This window comes from Neopelma chrysocephalum, unplaced genomic scaffold (genome assembly GCF_003984885.1).
Source record: "Neopelma chrysocephalum unplaced genomic scaffold, ASM398488v2 Primary Assembly neopelma1_147, whole genome shotgun sequence".
NCBI lineage: Eukaryota > Metazoa > Chordata > Aves > Passeriformes > Pipridae > Neopelma > Neopelma chrysocephalum.
In genome coordinates, this window is record NW_020897809.1 from 6810076 (window position 1) to 6831483 (window position 21408).

A 21408-nucleotide genomic window follows, 5' to 3' on the forward strand; every position below is an offset into this window, starting at 1 on the left:
TGCTTTCTCCTTTGAGGTCATCTTGGACATGGGAACCTCATCCCTGGCTACCTGGGACCTGGCAAAAAGCCAGGCACACCCAGGTGCTTCCTTGCTGGCTCAGCTGGGGCCATGGCTGATGCTGCCCTGTCTCGTTCCCATCCCTGTCCTTGTCACCGGTGAGACAGCTCTGTCTGCAGTGGGGTGTCCAAATCCCAACCCTCTGCTTAGACACATCTGCTATCTCCTGGCTTGTTCCTGGGGGGATTTGTGGATGCAGCTGTCACTGGGGAGGTATTTCCTGCTCTGTGGGCAACTTACAAACACACTGGCATTTATCATCACCCATCTGCTCCTTGCTGCTCGTAGGGGAGTAACACACATCCTGTGGCTGCCTGGACTGCAGCCTACCTGAGTGAGGTGTCCCTGCAGCTCTTCACCCTTGTGACAGGCCATGCTCTCTCCTAGTTATTCCCTGAGACTGGCCCCAGGCAAGGAGGGACCCGTCTGACCATCACTGGCGAGAATCTGGGCCTGAAGTTTGAAGATGTTCGCTGGGGCGTTCGAGTGGGCAAAGTGATGTGCATCCCCATCGAGAGCGAGTACATCAGCGCCGAGCAGTAAGTGCCTGGTGAGGGGCGGGTGTGCTCCAGATCACCTTGGTAGGTCAGGGACAGGGGTGCTGGTGCTAAATGCTGCAAAAGACCTGGAACTGACTGGACTGAACTGGGAGAAAAGTACCTACTGGTTATGGTTGCTCTGGGAGGAGCCCAGAGGCTTTGGGGAAGCTCCCTCCATGGCTGGAAGTGCCAGCTACCACCATCTTGATTTCTCATGAATTTGCTGGCATCTGAAACCTTTGCTTGGCACAGGGAACATTTCGGTGCCAGGACACTGAGAGATTCTTCCCCTCATCCTTTAGGATTGTGTGTGAAATCGGAGATGCCAGCTCGAGCAAGGTGCATGAGGCACGGGTGGAAGTGTGCATCCGTGACTGCCTGCCCAACTACCGGGCCACATCCCCCAAGAGCTTCACCTTTGTGGTAAGCCCTGTGCCAGGGGACAGGTCTGGCACCCCAGCGGGGAGGTGATGCTGGGTGGTTTTGGGTGGTTTTCTGTGTGAGTTGGAAAATTTACCATCGTTTTCCTGGGGGGCAGGTGGGGCTGCTCTGGTCAGGCATTGAGTCATGCTGGTTGAATTTCTCCGAGTCTGCCACTGCTCTGCCTTCCCACTGTCCTGCTGGCACTGCCAGCCCTTAGTACTGTGCCCAGCCCACAGGTCCCTCTTGTCTGTGGTCCTGTCACCCAGCCGAGGCTGCTTGGGGATGCGGGTTTCAGTTCCCAGCCTGTCTGACTTCAGGGATGCTCTTTTCCTTTGACAGACACCCACTTTCTCCCGTGTGGTCCCAGCCCGGGGTCCTCTCTCCGGCGGCACCTGGATCGCCATCGAAGGCAGCCACCTCAATGCTGGCAGCAATGTCTCTGTGACCATCGGGGGACGGCCCTGTGCTTTTTCAGGGTGAGGGGCGCAGAGGATGGTGGAGGATGGGCTACAGGCACCTTCGAAGGCAGCGGGACCCCCTGACAGAGCAGCAGCCAGAAGCCTGTGCTGGGAAGCCAGGAGGGATCCGGGGAGCCAAACCCCCTGGGTGGCCAAAGGTGTCTCCTCTTGAAACCTCTGTGTGTCAGAGGCTGCAGGAAGAGCCCTAAGAACAGGGATTTTTCTCTAAAAGCACAAAGCCCTGAGGCATGAAGTGGATAATTTTTAGATTAGGGATGATAATGGAGCGGCTCTTTAAATATTTTCCTGTGGTAATTACTGGTTATCAGCCCTAATCGCTGCTGTTTGCAGCAGCCGCACGATGGGAATGCTCAGGAGCTACTCAGCCTTTCTCGGCTGCCTTTTGTTTCATTTCTTGGGTTTTTTTTCACTTTTCCTCCTTTCTTTCTTCACCCCCCAGCTGTTTCAGAAGGGGAGAGGGGCTGGGGCAGGGGACTCCCAGGCAGCACTGGCCCCCTGGCTGCCCTCGCCTCCCTCCTGCCCAGGCACTGACAGCTTGTGTGTTTTTGCTCCAGGAGAAGCGCCCGTGAGATCCGGTGCAGGACCCCCCCTGGGCACACCCCTGGCGGCTCTCCCATCCTCATCAACATCAACCGGGCAGAGCTCAGCAACCCGGAGGTGAAGTACAACTACACGGAGGACCCCACCATCCAAAAGATCGATCCTGAATGGAGCATCAACAGGTGAATCGCGAGGAGCTTGAGAGATGCATTGGGGACTGTTTTCCACACGGAATCCCTGATCCTAATGGGTACATCTCCGTGCTGCATGATAACTGGCAGGCTGCACTCCAGAGACATGGCGAGAGGAGTGTGAGCAATGGCTTGGCACTGGGGCCCTGCTAACTCCTGGCCTGCAGTGCTGAGCCTGGCAGGGGGCAAGAGCAGACAGTGCTTTGGATCTGCTTAATTTCAGCTTGACATTTGGCGGCGGCAAATAAAATTAAAATATTTCCCATTGGGGGATTTTTTGAAATGTTTACATATTTTTCTAAAAGGTTTGAATTGGCTGGAGAGGAGGCAAAGGAATCCATTAAGAGCTAGTGCCAAGGGAAACCTTCCCTAGGCTGTTGATGAGGAGCAAGCTCCCCAGGGGCATGGTCGAGCTCTCTGGGACCACGGGGCTTTTACACCAAGCCATTGAGAAAAACTGGCAGGGTTCAGTCTGTCCTGTCACCCACTGCATGTGTGATGGAGAAAGGGATGGCAGAGAGGAACTCAGCCTCCTTGGGATGCCTTCCCATTGTGGATGCTTAGTTGCCTTTAGCTTGGGAGCTGTCTTCAGATCTCAAACCTGGACACAGGGTGGGATATTAGTGTTAATTATCAAGTTTTATATCTCTGTTTGGCCTCTGGGTCAGCCTTGATGATTTGGCATTGGTGTGTGCCAGATCCTGCCAGCCATGGTGATGTGTGGGTGGGATAAGAGATTCCTGGGGCATTGTGGTTTATCCAGGCTGGGGCAGATGGGCAGCTGGCTGGAGAGAATGGGTGCTTTCTTCCTAGAACTGGAGACCCAGTGTCAGCTGCCTGTACTAACCCATGGTCTCCTTGTCTCTAGTGGTGGGACGTTGCTGACCGTGACTGGCACCAACCTGGCCACCATCAAAGAGCCCAGGATCCGGGCCAAGTACTGCAGCTCTGAAAGGGAGAACGTAAGTGGTGCTGGCTGGGGCTGGGGGCAGTGCACAAGGAGGAGAGATGCCATACCTATGCAACACAGGGCAGAAAGTGCATCCCTTGCCCATCAGGTGTGATGGTGGGGAAAGGCTGAGGTCCAGGGGCTGCTGCCCAAAGAGGGGCACTGATCTCTCTGCAAAGCCTCCAGCCAGATGCTGTCAGGAGAGGGTTAGATCTGAGTGTTCAAAACTGATGGGAGGTTTGTGGGATATCTGCAGGATATTGACAGAAAAAGCCTGCCCCAGCGACCTCTCGCCTGCTATCCCTTGCACGTCCATTGCAGACAGGAGTCTGTCTCTGCCCTGGGGTGGGATGTGATGCCTGTTGATAGAACAGAACTGGAGATTCCAAATCTCAACCCTGTGTCCAGAGATGTTGCTTTCAGGAGATCCTTGTGGGGTTTAATCCTGACCTCTCTGTTGGGAGCTGGGTGTGACCCCGGTCTGTGCCTCCTGCAGAACTGCACAGTCTACAATGACACCACCATGGTGTGCTATGCACCCTCCATTGACAACCCTGTGCGGAGCCCTCCGGAGCTCGGCGACCGCCCGGATGAGATTGGCTTCATCATGGATAATGTCCAGGCCCTGCTGATCATCAACACCACCAATTTCGTCTACTACCCAGACCCTGTCTTTGAGCCACTCAGCCCCACAGGGATGCTGGAGCTGAAGCCCAGCTCTCCCCTCATCCTCAAGGTAAGGCAGTCTGCACCTGGGGGCAGAGGAAGGGATGTGTTCCTCGGTGGAGGTGGCATTTTGTCTCTCCTGGGGCTAAGTCCCACGCTGTGAGAGCATGCATTTGCCTTATGTTGAGTTTTTTTTAAACATTCCTCTTTGCATGAGACCTGACAGTGTCATTCCTTGTTCCCTCAAAGGGCAGGAACCTGCTCCCGCCGGCTGCTGGTAACTCCCGCCTCAACTACACGGTGCTGATTGGAGACACTCCCTGCACCCTGACTGTCTCCGAGACCCAGCTCCTCTGCGAGTCCCCCAATCTCACTGGCCAGCACAAAGTCACGGTAAGTGCTGACACCAGTGCCTTTGCTCCTTGGGTCCAAGGTGTCACAGAGGTTCAGTCTTTATCCTGGCACTGGCCCTGCTGTGTGTTTGTCCTTGGATAAGGACTGGATAATCTGTGCATGTGCAGGAGCATCTTCAGGAGCCATCTTTCTGCTCCCAGGGCATCCCTCTTTCTGATTATGTGTTTGGTAGGACAAAATACTTTGTCCCCTCCCCAGCACGCTCAGCTGGGTGTTCTTGTGTCCTGACTGGCCCTGCCAACAACCTGCCTTCCCTGCTGGGTGCAAGGCGGGGGGGTTCCCACCTCTTCCCCCCAGTGCTGGCACACGCCGTAAGGCTGGCTGCTTTGTTTGTGGGGTTGTAGCACAGTGGTGTTCATGCTCCAGGACTCTGCCTTGTTGAAAGGGACCCAGCACGGTCCCCACCAGGCTCCCCATCCGTGGGGGAACTTGCTTCACATCCCATCTGTTACTGTAATGTTGTCTGAATGAGACATCAAACTCTCTGCCTGCTCCGTGTGCACTGGCAGCGTGTGTCCTGCATGCCATTAAAGCACATTGCACTGCTCCAGGCCAGCCCCTGCCATCCCTTCATTTTGCCACATCCTTCGTGCCATGGGCTGGGAGTCATGCCCCAGTTTCCAGCATGGTGGGCACCAGCAGGGAGGGCTGCCCTGGGTGCATATCCCCTGACACCAGGTCCATTTCTTCCCCCACCATGGTGCAGATCAAGGCTGGAGGGTTCGAGTTCTCCCCGGGGACACTGCAGATCTACTCGGACAGCCTGCTCACCCTGCCCGCCATCATCGGGATCGGCGGCGGGGGCGGGCTGCTCCTCCTCATCATCATCATCGTCCTCATCGCCTACAAGCGCAAGTCCCGGGATGCTGACCGGACCCTGAAGCGCCTCCAGCTGCAGATGGACAACCTGGAGTCTCGGGTGGCCCTGGAGTGTAAAGAGGGTGAGGGATCCCTGTGCCATCAGTGTGGAGGTCTTTTAGGGTTTCTTACTGCTCCGAGGCTCAATGTGCTCCCAACCTTTTGGAGAGGGAATGGGAATGGGCAAAGCTGCTTTGTCAGTGGAAGCGAACTCATTTTGGGTGGGATTTGGGGATTTTTCCAGTTAAGACATTCTTCTCCATTTCTCCAAATGGGATAAAAGACAGCAAGGAGGGTACCGAAGGCTTCCTGTGAGTGGGCAGTCAGTCTCTCATTATGTGACAGACGGATGCTGTGAAATTGGACAGAATTCCTTGTATGATCCTGCTGATAAAACCTAATTGCCCATTATCCCCCTGAGCTGGCTCCAGAGGCCCTGACCCTGCCAGCCACAGCCACAACCAGCGCTGTGAATGGAGCAGGCACCGAAACCAGGATAATAAAAAGGGGAAAAAAAGACAACCCCTTTGCTCCCCCAAATCCCCATCCCTCCACATGCCTGCGGATGGCACTGGTGACAGGGAGAGGGGAGGGAGCTGGTGGAGGGGATGGTGTCTTGTCTTCCACAGCTGGCAGATAAAAGGATCTGCTTTTAATTAAAAGGCACAATCTCTTCCCTGCCTTTTCTCTTTTCTAGTCCCGCTAGTTACAGATAAGATAGCACGCCTTTCAAGCTGACGGTTTGTTTTTTCTCATCAGGCTGACGAGCCTGCAGTCCTCTGCCTGGCTTTCAGCTCCCTTTAAAGTGCTGTTAATTTGATTTTTCTGAGGGTTTTCTCCCCCCACCACAACCCCCTTCCCTGGTGCATTTCCAAGACTCCTCTCCCGTCAGCTTTTCCCTGTAGGTGCAATTAAAGGTTCAGGACCCCCCTGGATCATGTTCCCCTGGGAGTCACAGCTGACTCTGCTCAGATTGGGAGGTGCTGGGGTGGGTGTGTTCAAGTTCTTCTCTCAAGTCGTATTTAGGTCAAAAAGAAATGAGGACATTCTTGTGGTTTAGGCTAACGTTTTCCCTCAGAAGCTCTGGTTTTGTTCAAGTCTTGCTGTTCCTCACTGCCCCCACCATCCCTGGGAGGCTGCAAGTGCTAAGCAGGGGGGATTTGAGCCCCCTGGGACCTGGCAATTCTGTTCCCAAATCTGCCACTTGATTTATTCTGGGAATGTCATCCCTACACTCTGCAGCTCAGTTTCTCCATCTGTGAGACAGGGACAGCAATCACAGCCTGCCAGGAGGAGGGATGCTGAGCATATTCACGCCTTGAGGGGGTCCACCCATGGGGTGCTGGGGGTGCAGCGGTGGGCTGAGTGCCAGTGCTGTGTGCTGGGTCTCCAAGATGTGTTGTTTAATTCTGCTTTTCCCACCCCAGCCTTTGCTGAGCTGCAGACTGACATCAACGAGCTCACTAACGACCTGGACGGGGCTGGCATCCCCTTTCTGGATTACCGTACCTACGCCATGCGGGTTCTCTTCCCGGGGATAGAAGACCACCCTGTGCTGAAGGAGATGGAGGTGTGGGTCTGTCTGTCTGTCTCTGTAGTGTTTCACACTGGGGATGTGCCATTGCATGAGTCCCCGTGCCCCAGGCACAGGGCTGGAGAGATGCTTTGGTTGGATGCTGGCCCGGTGTGGTGCAGCAAAGAGCATCTCGCCACGTGGCAGCCAACGCGGATGTGGACTGGCTGCCAAATGGTTACTGTGCTCTCTGACATTAATATCAATATTTATATTAATATCATTGCTGCTGTCATTTTCTACAGCACTTGCTTTATTCAATTGGGTTTGTTTGATGCCTGACCGGTCACTCGTTTTTAGCAGGCTTGTCTGACATCGCCTGCTTGCTTGGCTCCCTTTCCCCACACAGAACCCATCCTTGGCATCCTTCCCCTGCTCCCCAAACCAGCTCCTTCTCCTCTCCCGTCCTCCCCACCTCTGTATAATTTAGTGCATGCAATTGCACAGCAATTGGCTTCTCATGTGCTGGGCTGCTGAGGCCGCTCTTGATTAGAGAAAGGAGGGGGGTGACCTCCGCTTCCCCTCACTGCTGACCCAGCACAGTAATTAATGTCGACGTGGGCTTCACAATGTATTTAGGAGAAGTAATTGGCCCTGGTGCAAGATGCACGGTCGCTAATTACAACACAACAAGCTCTTACCAACTCCAAGTGCACGTGCTGGCGTTGTATGCCAGCATGGCTACAGCACGGGCCCTGGCCCTCTGCCTGCTCTCTTTCCCTGGTCCCTAATCCCAGCTCTGGAGCATGGTGGGGACCCTGTTTCCATGGATTTCCCCTTGCAGCTCAGGTTTCCGGATGCTCAGAGCCTAAGCAGGTGTGATCTTAGGCCTCCCTGGGGCACAGCCCTTCCTGTCTGTACAGATGCCTAGTTCTCCTCTCACCTCTGCTCTTGCTCCATAAGATTTTCCCTAAAGAGGAAGGGTGGAAAGGGTATCAAAAAGGGTATCAGAGGATGAATTTTGCATTGGCTGTGACAGGCTGGGTGGGAGTTTGTCCACTTCCAGCTCCTAATTCAAAACGTCCTGCTTGAGAGAGCCCGCTAGCTCAGCCTGGCCTGGGAAGCAAGGGGTTAAAGTTGCAAAGGAGAAAAAAAAAATCCCCAAAAGAGATTAAATAAAGCAACTACAGTTGTGTAAGCTTCATATAATTTAATCAGGTTTGCTTTTATTTGTCTCTTTACTCAGAGTGTAACATTAGCTATTGCAAGTGACGGGAAGGAAACAGTGCTTGCTCATGCACACACTAATCCGCAGTGAGCACCGGGTTGTCGGTACCAGCTCCCTTCCTCTGCAGGGTTTGGGGGGAAGCTTGTTGCTTTGTGAGAATTTAAGCCTGATTAAATATTTAATTCAGTATTGTTCATTTATTTCTGCTAATGATCAGCAGGTTAAACACAGGGGCTTAGGGAGGCGATGGGGGGGGGCCTCAGACATTGCTGTGCTGCTCTTGATGAGGTTTTCATGTCGTCTCGTGGGATGGTCACTGTTGGGCAGGACCTGTTTCCTGTCTTATTGAAATCCTGCTGCTTTACAGCCTACGGTCTACTTTGACTGGTCTTGACTGCGAAAGCACCAGCAATGCACAGGGGTGGGAATCAAGCATAACTCCTGCTGCCCCAGTTTCACTGGTGGGTCTGGTAGGTCTGCAGTGCAGCCAGTGCACTCCAACCAGCTCTGGGGTCTTGCCATGCTGGGGAATCAACTGGCATCTCTGTGTCCCCACAGGGAGCAGCTCATGCTGCTTAATCTCAGGCATCTGCTGAGTTACCAGCATCATTGCATCGAGGTCCCTGTGTGTCTGGAGGAAGGGACTCCAGGAAAATATAACTTAAAGTATTTCCATTCCTAGCAGGACATCATTCTCAGGCCTGCATTAGGAGAAATTGAGCCATGTGGTGCCCGCTAGAGGAGCCCCAAGGATGGGGGCAGAGAGGGTTTGTCGCTCCCCATTGCTCTTCTGGGGTGCTCTAAGGCAGGTGTCCCCTCTCACCTGGGTAGTGAGGGTGACAGTGCCACCTGGGGACCCATATCAGAGACTTGACGAGGACGTGGTGGAAAATAGAGTTTTTGTCCAGTGGAAAAGAGTATTTTGGAGAGCAAAATTACAACTGTGAGGAATTTCACTGAACTGAAAAGTGCCAATCCAAAGTTTTGACTGAAGTGAAATGATTTGATGTGTCAAAACCCTATTCTTCATTTTGAGTTGGTGTTTTGAAATGAAAAGTGTTGTTTTCTCTCCAAATACCTACATGAAATGAAATTTTATGCTTATTCTCCCATTCAGGAAGACAAGGTTGGGGAATAGTTTTAACCACAGCAAGGCTTTTGTTCAGAGGAAATCTCTTCTAACAGGAGAGGAGAGTGTTGTAGAAATGTTCATTTCTGGTAAGGAGTGTGATCAGGGCTGACCAGACCTGGGCTGCTGATGGCAGCGTGGAGATGAAAGCATCCCAGCCCAATCCCTGTTGGGTCCTACATGGCCAAGTATGGCCAGAAATACACCTTCAAACATCTCATGAGAAAAGGGACTGTTTCAGGCTGTGTCTGGAGTGGGACATTGCCAGGTTTCTGCTATTTTCTTCCCTGTCTGAAATCTATTTCCCCCAAACCAGGGGGGTTTGCTGCTGGCAGAGCTCAGGGTTGTGGCTTTATTTGCTTTCTATGCAATACCCGAAGTGCATGTTGCAGTGACTTGGGTGGGAATTGAGCTGCTTGTTAACTGAAATTGAAAATTATAATTTGTGTGTGTGCTTGGGAGAGAAAGAGTGTTTGTGCATGGGAGGGAAGTGCATTTATGTGGCTGCACACAAGTGGGAGAGAGTCTTTGTGTGGAAGGGTGTGTATATTTAGACATCTCTTTACAGCGATGCCCTGAGACTGTTAACCTGGTGCTGGGGTATTACAAACTAGATAACACTCTGGAGGGGAACTGAGACTGATCACCAAAGAGGAAGCTTGATAGTATGGAGGGAGGAAATCCAGCTGCTTCTTGACCCTTTTTCATCATTTCTTCTTGTGGGATGAGGGTGAATCCAGGGTATTGTTCAGCCCAGTCACCTTTTTGTCACCCTCCTGGTCATGCCTGTCTCTCAGCTTTGCTCTATCCTTTCAGGTCCAGGCAAATGTGGAGAAGTCCTTGACCCTCTTTGGTCAACTCCTGAACAAGAAGCACTTCTTGTTGACCTTCATCCGCACTCTGGAGGCTCAGCGGAGCTTCTCCATGCGGGACCGTGGCAATGTGGCCTCCCTCATCATGACGGCGCTGCAGGGCGAGATGGAGTATGCCACAGGTGTGCTGAAGCAGCTCCTCTCTGACCTTATTGAGAAGAACCTGGAGAGTAAGAACCACCCCAAGCTGCTCTTGCGGAGGTGAGTAACCAGCCGAGAGGCTGGAGCTGTGGGACAGTGCCCAGGCTCTTCTGAGCGTGGTGATGCGAGCTGGTGTCCTTTGGGGATGCCGTCAGTGATGGCTTTGGTGTTGGCTGTGGCAGTGTGAGCACTGGGTGTGTGGTCAAGCATCTCCTTGCCTGTTTGCACGCAAGTGTGAGAGGGATGTGGGACCACCTGGCCCCAGCCAACTCAGAACACCCATGGGATGTTCTCACTCTAGTTTGGCCCTGGTGGGCTTATGTTGCCTGAGAAGGAGTGAGCAAGGTACTCAGCAGCTGCCAGCTGCACAGGCTGGTGCAGGGAGGGTACACACTGGTGTCAGGCACTGTGGCATGTAAGGATGCCCCCGTCTGCCTTCCCTTCTCCAGGTGACCGGGTGGTCCTCCACACCTCTTGGCATGTGGAGCGTCTCTTGCCTTGCCTGGCAGCTGCATGGGTGCCTCTGTGGGTTGACAGCAGGCAGGAGTCCTACTTTCCCTGCTGTCTCCTCAGGGCTTGTCCACCTTGCCAGTCACATGGGGGTTTTCCCAGGAAAGCCAAGTGGATTTTTGGAAGCTGGGAGTCTCAACGGGGCTGGTGGGAGTGCGAGCAGGAGGCAGCCTGCCAAGCCCTGCTGTGAGTCTGCCTGGCCCATCAATATTTAACGATAGCTCTGAGCTCTCCTTCATCACGGGCTGATGAATATTGAAAGATACACCAAGTCCTGAACAAAAACTATTAATAAACTCTACTGGTTCAGCTCGAGGCCCTCTGTGCCATCTTCTCCCTTCACATACCATGCTGTGCCTCCCCATCTCTACCTCCTCCAGCCCAGTGCCACCAGGCTCCAGCAGAGATGCAGGGATGGCCGAGCAGCATAGGGCTGGCATGTCACCAGAAAGGCTCAAGGAAACCAGAGCATCTTCCCAACATCAGCTGATGTTCGTGGCATGGCCAGACTTGACAAAGCCTGTGAGATTTTGTGTGCTTGACCGTGGGGAAACACCTGGAGAAGACCCAGGTGTGAGCTGGTCCCAGTTACATTTGTGTTGCTAGTCTTTTAGACACATTGCTTTCTTACTCTCTCTGCTTCATTTATCATGTTACAAGGGTGCCCTTAATGTTTCAAAGCACTCATTAGCAGAGTGTCAGAGGGGCATGTGGTGCAGACCTATGGCTGACTGGGAGTCGGGTGGGTCTTGGAGGAGCCAACCAGTGTTCCCCATCCCTGTTCCCTGAGTGCATCCTTAGGCTCTTCCCTTCTGATCGTCCCTCCACAACACCAGGTTTCACTGAAATATTAAACGCATTTCCAGCTCCTGTAGTAAATCAATAAAATATAAATAAAAGGCAGTATGAGGAGGCCAGCACAGCAGTGGCTGATCCGTAGCAGTAGAACAGGGGCAGAGCCCAGCCTGCGCCAGTGCAGTGAGAGCTGCAACCCAAAGACTGTTGGTCCCCAGCCCCAGCACTCGAGGGCCCATTGCAGTTAGGACAGGGATGAGAACCCCTGGCCGGTGCCTTGCTTGTGCCTCCCTGAGTGATATTTAACAAAGAGCCACTGTTCTTCCTGAAGCCATGGCATGGAGTAAGCGGTGCCAAGGGCTGGGCTTCTCTATCCAGTTGATTAGCCCTGCTGTTGGGTGTGAGAGTGTGCTTACCACCCAGGGCAACTGGATTAACATTGATCTAACTGGGAAGAGCTGTTATTTATTTTGTTGTTAGATAATCCCCCCCTTGCTGTGGCATCTGGCTCTATTGCGGATAAAGACAAACATCCGCCAGAGCTCGAGTGGTGGCACTTCAGATGAGCATTACAGGCTTGTCAGCAAAGGACCTGGTCCAGGGCTGGGGAGAATGTCTGCTGAATTGCTTCAGTCCACTCCTCCCTTGGCTTTCTCCCCATGTCCCTTTCCTTCTCCTTTTTTTTGTTCCCCATGATGGATTAATCTTTCCTGTTGGGGGCAGGAAGTCTTCCCTTCCCTGGAGGCTTGGGTAATACTGTCCCCAAATGATTTAAGGAAGGCTGTGCTGTTCCAGGGGCAGGGGGGGCAAAAAGGGCTAAACTCCATTAGCACAAGAGAAAACCTTAGAAGGGGCCATATGACCCTGAGTCAGCTTGAATAAACTCTGGGAAAGTGGATTTCCTAGCCCAGCCATCTGCTCCTGGCCCATCTGTTGGGCATGGCATTGCCGTTGGGCAGTGCGTGGCATTGGGCAGTGGGACTCCTTCTGGTGGCTCTGACATTTGCATTTCTTCTGGGTTTTGTTTCTTGAGTCAACCCGTTTGTATTTGTTTCCCTGGTGCAAGAGGAATGCAGCCATGTCCCTGAGGTTATTAGTATTGCCTGTGCTTTCAGGAGCGTCTGCCTTTGCAAGTGGCTGATCTGATGATTAATGCGTGGATAAGCTGAAGAAGCCTAACCACAAAAGGGTCGAGGGACTGGCTGGCATTTTTACTTTAAAAGGAGTGAAAGCCAAAGCCATGGTAAAAATAATAGATGTGTTAAGGGGAATTTTAATCTTGAGGCAGAGAGATAAGGTGTTGTGCAGAGACAGGCATGTTAAGCTCCACCTGTAGGGCTGCACAGTTCACCTGGCTCCGGTGTCACCCTCAGCTCCCTCCATGCCAGGCTGTCCCTCTCTCTGCTGGTGTGGCACATCCTGGCTGCAGTACCAGCACCCTGAGGTACCCACATCCTATTTGGACCCACCATGTTTCACACCCATCCTGCAGGATCTCCCTCCCACGGTCCCAAACAGACACAGGTCCTCCTGGACCTTCCCTGCCATGCTGCTTTGGAGCATGATGACATCTGGGTTGGAACCATACTTTAGGAAACTAGGGGCAATATATAGGTTTTCTTAAGGCAGTTTTGGCTGTTTCCTTCAACTGTCTCCGAAAGCTGAGAGATGGCTCAATTTTTAAATTCCTTTTGGAGCAGGTGATTGCAGCACTGTATGCCTGCAAACTCCTACATCACTACCCACTCCAGGAGGCACACGGAGACCCAGGATTTCCACCATTCAGGCAGGGAAAGGTTAAATCTCAAGCCTGGCACAGTGTCTGTGTTCCAAAGGTACATGGAAAACAGGTTAAGCTTCCAACCACTGCTCTTACTCCTTCCTTCTTTAATCCCCTTGTTTATGGCTGAATTAGTACTAGGGATAAGTTTTACTAAAAACATATTGGGGTCAAAGACTCTAGACCTAAATCCAATGGTGGCTTTAACCAAGGCCTTGTACAGTGGACTGGTGGTTATTATCCTCTTGCTCTACTGTGGGCCCCTGGCTTTGAAGCTTTAGAGATCAAGGGCTACTACAGGGGTTGCAGGGAAGTCCCTTGTCACCTGTAGTAGTGACCTGCATTAGGGCAATGGCAGTGTTGAGTGCATTGCAGGAGCAGAAGGCAGCAGCAGCTCCCAGGTGGGGAGAGGGGCTTCCAGCTAGATCAAGCACATGGTGTTGTGGGAGGAGGTGCTCCTGTCATGGGAATGTGGGTCAGGATCTGGCTTTACCTTGCAACCTCAGCTCTTCCTTCAGGGTGTACTTTAACTGGGGAGCTTGAGGTAGGTTTGGTGCCATTGTACCTGGCTCAGGTGTGTCATTCAGTCCTCCTGTGGAGGGAGCTGCCTGGTTCCAATGGGACATGATAGAAGAAATAAAGTTCATTGAAGTAGAAGGTACCAGGGGGAAACAGAAAGCTGCTCATCCCCTGGGTGAAGCTCCCCATGGGATAAGGTTGAGCTCAACTCTCTCCAGTTCTCCAAATATACTGGAGACCAATTGCTTCTCCCTCTTTGGGGGCTGCTGTGGCTCAGCCCTGTGGATGGGTAGGCTTTCCACTAGAGCTTGTGCTGTCTGCTTGTACCCCCTACTTTGAGACTCCTGCCTTTCCACATGAGACTTTTTAAAGCCAAAAATAATTTAGCCACAGTCTAAGGGTGAAGTGGCAACGAGTGAGATCAGAGACCTTTAATATTCTCTGCTGATGGTTTTGCTCTCTACCTTCCCTACAGAACGGAATCAGTGGCAGAGAAGATGCTGACGAATTGGTTCACGTTTCTGCTGTACAAGTTTCTGAAGGTGAGTTTGGGAAGGGATGGCAACCCTGTGTGGAGAGGGAGGTGGTTTCTGCCTTGCCAGGACAGGCAGCATGCTACACAAAGCCTGGACTATCATGCTCCTGAGCATTGCCACTCCCTCCTGGAGCAGAGATTGCTTCCCAGACCTCCATTCCCATCCTGGTTTTCTGAGATGTGATTAGTAATTCTGGGTCTCCTTTTTGGGAAATAGCTGAGTTTGAGAAATGAAGTCCATATTGGGATTGCTTAATGCATAGTGGGTTTGAGATCTTAACAATGGTGCCCTGAGGAAAGATAAATATGAAGCAACTCAGCTGAGTCTTGGAGTGGTCCCCATTCCTCTCTCCTTGCCTCTTCTTGTGTAAATCAGGCAGAAAAAGCCCTGGGAGCTGGTCCTTCTGTAGGCATGACTGTGATTGGAGCCTATTTCTGCCTGTTTGAGTTGTAGTTTGCGTTGAGTTGCACTCTTCATGTAACACTGCTGCTGCTTCTTCATCTCTCCAACACTGAGGTTCCATGGTAGGGGAATTGTTTCCTGCAGGCATCTTTACTACTGCTGTTTCCCCTGCAAAAGGTGCCTCATTGGGGATGAATGCCTGAGGGACCTGTTGACAGCCAGGGACACAGCTCTCCACTGTGTTAGCTTGAATTCACCTTTTTCTCAGTTTCATCAAGGTAGCAGAAGAAGATATCAAAGTGTAAGCTCTGTTTTTACCGCTTGTTTGTCTACCTGTATTGAGAACATTTATTCCAATAGCACCAGTGCTTCCACCTGCTGGAGCTGCACCAGTGGCCATGTAGGTTACACAGAAGCAGCTCCAGGCCATGCACCCCTGCCTCAGTCCTGCTACCGCTTTGGGATGGCTCCGTCAGGGTGATTGGCACCTGCAGTCCTGATGCTGGTCTGTCAGTCAGCAGAGCTGTTTCTTGGGATCCTGCCTGGTGTCGGTGCAGTGAGGCTGGTGGCACGCAGCCGTTTTTGTGGGATTTCATCCCTCATTAAGATAAAGAGAGTTTGAACCATTTCCAGCCAAGAGATGAGAGCGAGCAGTAGTCTGAGCAGAACTCAAGTGATCGTCAACGAGAGGTGATTTATAATATCACTTACATGCACTTGGCATTTTGCCTCTGTCGAGGGATAGCCTGTATCTATAAAAATCTAGCTAGCGTGCAGTGGAGATTGCTTGCCAGAGGTGGGAGAGGAGAGAAGCTGTGCTGGTCATGGGGAGGTGTCAAACCCCCTTCCACCTCTTTGTACCAGGGCTTTGCCCAGCGGGGCCCCTGCAGCAGCAGTGCCCAGTGGGATTGGGTAGGGCACCGGCAGATGGCTCTTTGGGCTCTGTGGACTTGGTGGGACAGGTAGGAGTAGCTCTCCTTGTGGATAAACTCTCTCAAGGCTCCCTGAAGTGGGCATGGTTGTGCTTTGGCCAAGCAAAGTGCGGTGCATAGCCTATGAAGGCCAACAGCGGCATTTGGGGACATTGCATTCATGTGTGTGACCTGACTCCCTTGGCCTGTCCTGACTGGGCTGAGCCATGTGGGCAGGTGACAGGGGTATGCTCACCTTCTTCAGAAACTGCTTTGGATCAGCTCATGTACCACCACTGTCCTGCATCTGTCCTTGTATAGCCCTGTTCCCTTTCAGAGAGGCTTTTGGGTGCATCAACAGTGCAGGTTGAAGATCAGGAGCAGCAGGTGAGAGATGTGGGGATGAGACCAGGGCAGTACTTTTTATAAAGTCCTTGGCTACACCATGACTTTGGCATGGGAAAATGCCTCCAGTCTCTGCGTGGTAGCAGCAGGAGAGGCGTCTGATATAGATGCACCATTACAGAAGAAACACATAGAGGACCGGAATAAACTTGCTGGCTGTGAAATTTGTTGTGCTGGGATTCATCTCCCCAGGAAGTGGTTGAAACTCCATTGCTTGAGTCACTTGAGTTAGACTGGAAGAGGATTGAGGATGTGCTCATGGCCTCTCCTGGGTCAGAAGAGACCCGCGGGATGATTTCTGCCTGTCTCCTGGCAGTGAGGATCACAGGTGGCATCAAAAGCAGGAGAAGCCTGTGGAGTAGATGGAGAGTATCACAGCAGACAGTTTGCCAGCAGGGAAACTGCCCCAAACTGCAGTAATTGTGCGTGTAAATGAGGCAGGCGGCCGCGTGCCCAGCTGCCAGATCGGCTCTCAGCAAACCTGCCCGGAGCAGGGCCGGGCATTCGACATCACACGGCTGAGATATGCTGGGGTGAGGGACAGGGACAGGACACCCCCCCCCATGCCCAGGGCCGGCAGCTTAGGGAGCCAGTGAGGGCTGACAATTTCAGGAGGACCCTGTAGAAGCATTTATCAGACTCTTAATGAGACACCTCAGGGAAAGGGAGACGGATAAATTGAGACGAGTGCTGAAAAATGCACAATATTAGGTGCCTGATGAGCTAGATCTAGTCAGTAAGATAGTTTGGGAGTTAGCTGGCTTGCCTCAGCCTGCTCCCGACATACCAACACGGGCATGCATGGGGTGTCTGCAGCTGCCCTCCTCCAGCTCAGCTCTCAGAGAGAGCCCTCCCAAAGCCCTCCTCAGTCAGGCCCCCAGCAGTGAGCAAACTGCATAAGTTTGAGCACAGTGTGAGCACAGCCACATTTAGGGGGCAGGCTCCCTTCCGTCAACACGAAGGGCCACCTGGCCCCGTCTCAGTGGTCCCCTGCTGTATTTCACCTGAAGGAGTTCATCTTGGGTCAACTGCCCGGCACTAGTCTCTTTGGTCCCTGTTCATTTTGTTGGTCTCTGTCAGGGATGATCCCTAAACCACCCTCACCTGTGGTGTTTCAGCACACTGTGACCCACAGAGCATCTTGGCCCTGATCCTCAAGAGCTGGTATGGCCAGTGAGGCTGGGAGTGAGGTGCTGCAGTTTGAGGGTAGGACCCACATTCAGAACAGAAGGGTCAGCCGAGCTGCAATGTGGAGGGTGCTCAGAGTCAGGGGGACAGGGCAGAGGGGCTGTTTCGGTTGACATTAAGGTGTCTGACAGGTCAGAAGGAGACCAGAATCCCGGGGCACACAGGAGCCTGCAAAAGCCTGCGAGGTGCTGGAGGAGTGGCGTACCCATCAAATGAACTGCTGATGCCTCCATCCTTCCAGGAGGCTGTTGGGCTAGCTCTAATCCATGCATCCAAAAAAGAGATTTATTTCCTGTCAGCCCAGCTGGCATTCGAGGAGGAGAGGAGGTGATGCTGTGGTGTCTGGAGAGCAACTGGGATTCCAGTGTGGGAAGGACTGAGCCCACCTGTCTTAGTGTGGATCCCCAGAGGTGGGTGCAGAGCTGCAGTTGGTGGGACAGCACCCGTGACTTGCTGGAGAGGGGAAGGCTGTTCGCTGAGATGGGAGCAGCCGCGCCAGATGAAAGCAGGAGCCCTGCTCCAGGCTGTCCTCCATCCACACCACTTCCACAGACTTGGAAGTTTCGCAACGAGTTTTTACAAGCAACCAGAAGAAGCAACTCAGGTCTTCTGGAGGGGTAGTCCTGGGGTGCCGTGGGACCCCTGGGGGCTCACCACTCTGTGGCCAGCCTTGCCTCGTCGGGCAACCAGTGATGCGCAGCCAAGCACCCACTTGGGTCTCTCACTTTTCCAGGCTGACTTAATGAAGCCAAGTTTGCAAATGAAACATAATTTCAAAGACAGGCCTGTTGTCGGAAGGTCTGGGGATGATGTATGCCTGTTCCTGCTCGTTAGCAGCTGTCTCTTTAATTACCGCAGATGCTAACGAGATGCTAACAGCATATGGTGACAGGGAGAGCAGCCGCACTTTGCACCAAAGTACAATTTATTTGTGAGGCGGCTGGGAGGGAGGGACGAGGGCTGGTGGGGTAAAATCTGCTGGGACTTCTCCCCATCCCCTCTGCTCCCATCATAGTTTTTATTCTCCCTTAGGGCTAATTCCTATATCTGGAAGGGTTCACTGTGATGCAGCTCAGGGGAAATGTTTGGGCCCTGGGTGATAAAGGGGTGTCCACTCCCAGTCCCCCTGTGCCAACACATTGCTCCAGGCTGGTTGGTGCCTCCAACCTTGGCATATCCTTTCCTGTTCCTGAATCCAGCATCTCTGGGGGAAAGTGTCTGGTCCAGTTTCCCGTTCCCTTCCTTGCAGATTAATGCTGATGTGGCTCTGTTTGGTGGCTAAAGCTAGCTCTGACTACAGGGGTTTGCAGTGAGGGGATGTAGGTGGCAAATGATTTAACTACAGGAGACCTTATTGCCTCGTCCCCTCCATCACTGGGAGTCTCAGGGTAGGGTTGTCAATGGGTTGCTCCCTTGCTTTTCCTTCCCAGTGTATTTGGCTGCCTGTGCCCAGCTGTCATTTGAAGAAACCTCCTTTGGCCTCTCATGTGAGACAGAGCTCCTGGCAGATGTCAGAACTGCTTCGTGCTCCCTGGGCAAGAGCCCCCAGGCTGTCCCATGCAGCATGCGCTTTCCAGTCCTCAGGTGCTTCTCTTGGCTGGAGCAGGTCAACAGACAGGCTGTATCGCATACACAAAATCCCCAGACCTCTTCACAAGCCCTGAATTTAGCCTTTTTAGCTCATCTTTGGCCTGTAGAAGGAGCAGAGTTCACAGAGGAGTGTCTGGAAACTCTGGGAAACTGAGCCTAGGCTTTCATAGACAAGGCAGCACCTTCAGTGGGCTTGGAAGGAGAGAATGAGTTCCCTCCACAGGATGAATTTTACCGTGGGCCCCCTTTCCTGTAGTCTTGAGCTGGAATCTCTTTGTAAAGCCACATATGAGGTTTGATGTTGCAGGGCCACAGCAGGCTCCTGGCACAGTGGTGGTTCCTGAAAGACAAAGCTGGTGCCTGACACCTTCTCACCCCTCTCTCTCCCTCTCCTTCATCCCCTGTCCTGCAGGAGTGTGCTGGGGAACCACTCTTCATGCTCTACTGTGCCATCAAGCAACAGATGGAGAAGGGACCCATTGATGCCATCACAGGAGAGGCTCGCTACTCCCTCAGTGAGGACAAGCTTATCCGGCAGCAGATTGACTACAAAATGCTGGTTAGTGCAACCAGAAGCCTCACTGTTACTGGTGCTTGCCAGGACTGCCAGGTCCAGCTATTTAACAAGATCTTGAAGGCACCCAAAGTACTTTTCAGAGAGTGGTTTGTCCCCTGTTCTTTCTGGCTTCCCAGAGTGCTTCTTGTTCTGTCTGAGTGGTGCCCATCTCTGCCAGGGTCAGAAACAGGGCCTTTGCTTGGCAAGGTTTGCTCTTATCATGGGCCTGAGAAAGTCAAACATGAACTGGACCCTGCTCCATATCTCTCCAAGATATATCCCCATGGCTGTGACAGATATGGGTGAGAGATACCGTTGAGCATGTGCTGCTTGGAGCAGTCCATGGCTCATGTTGGGTGGGGATCAAAGCTAGAGCCTTGAGAATAATACCAGAGATGGAGAGAATTCTCCTCCGTATGAGCCCTCTCCTCAATCCAGCTAAATGATAAGCCAGGCCCTTCCCCTAGTTAAGCCTGCAGCTGGTTCTTCACTGGGGTGGGTCGGGAGGGGAGTGGAGTGTGCCTGGGCATTGCTCAGTCTGGACAGGTTTTGGTGCATTGAGATGAGGTTTGCTGACCCAGCGTTCCTCCACTGACATGGTGCTCTCTTTCTGGGTATAGCTGGAGATTTGAGGGTGACAGGGAGAGGTGGGGAAAGGAAAAAGGGAGAGCAGGAATGTGCCACGTGGCTGCAGCTCCACAGCAGCACAGGAGGTGAGAAGACATGACCTTTAGACAGCTCTAGCCTCGCGTCCTTGGACCTGCCTTTGCACCCAGTGCAACACAGCCTCTCACTCAAGCCTTTCTGACCTCCTCTCCTGTGCAGACCCTCAACTGTGTGAATCCCGAGAACGAGAACGCCCCGGAGATCCCTGTCAAGGTGCTGAACTGCGACACCATCACACAGGTGAAGGAGAAGCTGCTGGATGCTGTCTACAAGGGTGTGCCCTATTCCCAGCGACCCAAAGCTGGAGACATGGACCTGGGTAAGAGAGAAGCCAAACCACTGCCCTCTGGGGAGCAGGGATGTGACTAAGAGCAGAAGTACCAAAAAAACTATTCAAGGCAGGAAAATCTGTATCTCCTACAGGAGCATATTTGTGCTTGTTCAGTCCACTTTTGCTGTGCTGGTGGCACTGACTCTGTATGGAGCCCTGGTATGAGAGTGTGGGTCCTGCCAGTAGAGGGAATGGGGAAAGGAGCCTCCTTGGCTCTGACTGTGGTCTGGATTGCAGGCTTGAGGTGTCTGAGGCCCAAGGAGGCCAGCAATAGTTGAAAACAGTGTCAATAATCTTGTTCCTAACGGGAGGACAGGAGAATGGAGAGGAGCAAAGGAAACAGTCACCAGGCTCTTTCCTTGAGTACTTGGATTTGCCCAACACATTGATAGTCACCAGTCCTGGGGTTCAAAAGGGGCTGGGAGGGCTCCCAGACTGTGCTCCTACCCTCTCCTTGGCTTTGTGCTCCTATCACCCATTAACCACGAGCCCTTCTCCTCATGGGCACAGAGTGGCGGCAGGGCAGGATGGCCCGGATCATACTGCAGGACGAAGATGTCACCACAAAGATCGACAATGACTGGAAGAGGCTGAACACCCTGGCCCACTACCAGGTAAAGGTTGTCGTGGTGGAGAGTTCTGAGCAGTCATCAGCTCCTTTGAGCTCGAGCATCTCTTCTCCCTCCTTAGCTTGGTCAGGGCCTGGGCTCAGCTCTCCAGGGGCATGGCCAGCAGGTCTGCAGTCACTTTCCTGCCTGGGCCGCATATTTATGGTCCTTTTAAATGAGGCATCTCCAGGGCTCCTAGAGGCTGTTTCCAGCTCTGACCTTACTTTGCCATTTTCATGCCAAGGTATCTGGTGCGTTCCTGTTCTGCCCCTTCCCCCGAGCTGTCGCAGAGATATGTCAGTCCCCTTTGCTGTAGATGATGTCCCTGGGATGGGTGGCAGTACAGCTTCATCCCACCGGGGCCGGTTTCTCCCTTTGCCAGGACTGTTCCCCCCATGCCTCTCCAGTGTAGCAGCCTGCTCACACCATCTCTGCCCGCAGGTGACAGACGGCTCCTCGGTAGCTCTGGTCCCCAAGCAGAACTCAGCATACAACATCTCCAACTCCTCCACCTTCACCAAGTCCCTCAGCAGATACGGTGAGCGCACAGGGGCATCCTCTGCTGGGCTGGCAGGGGAGCTGGCACTGGGCTGGCAGGGGAGCTGGCAC

General features: G+C 52.9%; 1 protein-coding gene across 4 annotated transcripts in view; it reads left to right on the forward strand.

Annotated features, from left to right (window-relative positions):
• Positions 1-21408, forward strand: part of PLXNA1 (plexin A1) — a 119652-nt gene that overhangs the window by 83478 nt on the left and 14766 nt on the right. For 3 of the 4 annotated variants that reach the window (XM_027700473.1, XM_027700474.1, XM_027700475.1), the window contains exons 13-27: positions 448-599; positions 902-1022; positions 1362-1498; positions 2056-2223; positions 3101-3194; positions 3678-3917; positions 4097-4240; positions 4968-5202; positions 6547-6689; positions 9806-10062; positions 14082-14148; positions 19051-19197; positions 20020-20179; positions 20702-20805; positions 21241-21337. In XM_027700473.1, coding sequence (XP_027556274.1) covers positions 448-599; positions 902-1022; positions 1362-1498; positions 2056-2223; positions 3101-3194; positions 3678-3917; positions 4097-4240; positions 4968-5202; positions 6547-6689; positions 9806-10062; positions 14082-14148; positions 19051-19197; positions 20020-20179; positions 20702-20805; positions 21241-21337 — 2266 coding nt within the window. The remainder of the gene's footprint in view (positions 1-447; positions 600-901; positions 1023-1361; positions 1499-2055; positions 2224-3100; positions 3195-3677; positions 3918-4096; positions 4241-4967; positions 5203-6546; positions 6690-9805; positions 10063-14081; positions 14149-19050; positions 19198-20019; positions 20180-20701; positions 20806-21240; positions 21338-21408) is intronic. The other variant, XM_027700476.1, reaches the window with a different exon arrangement.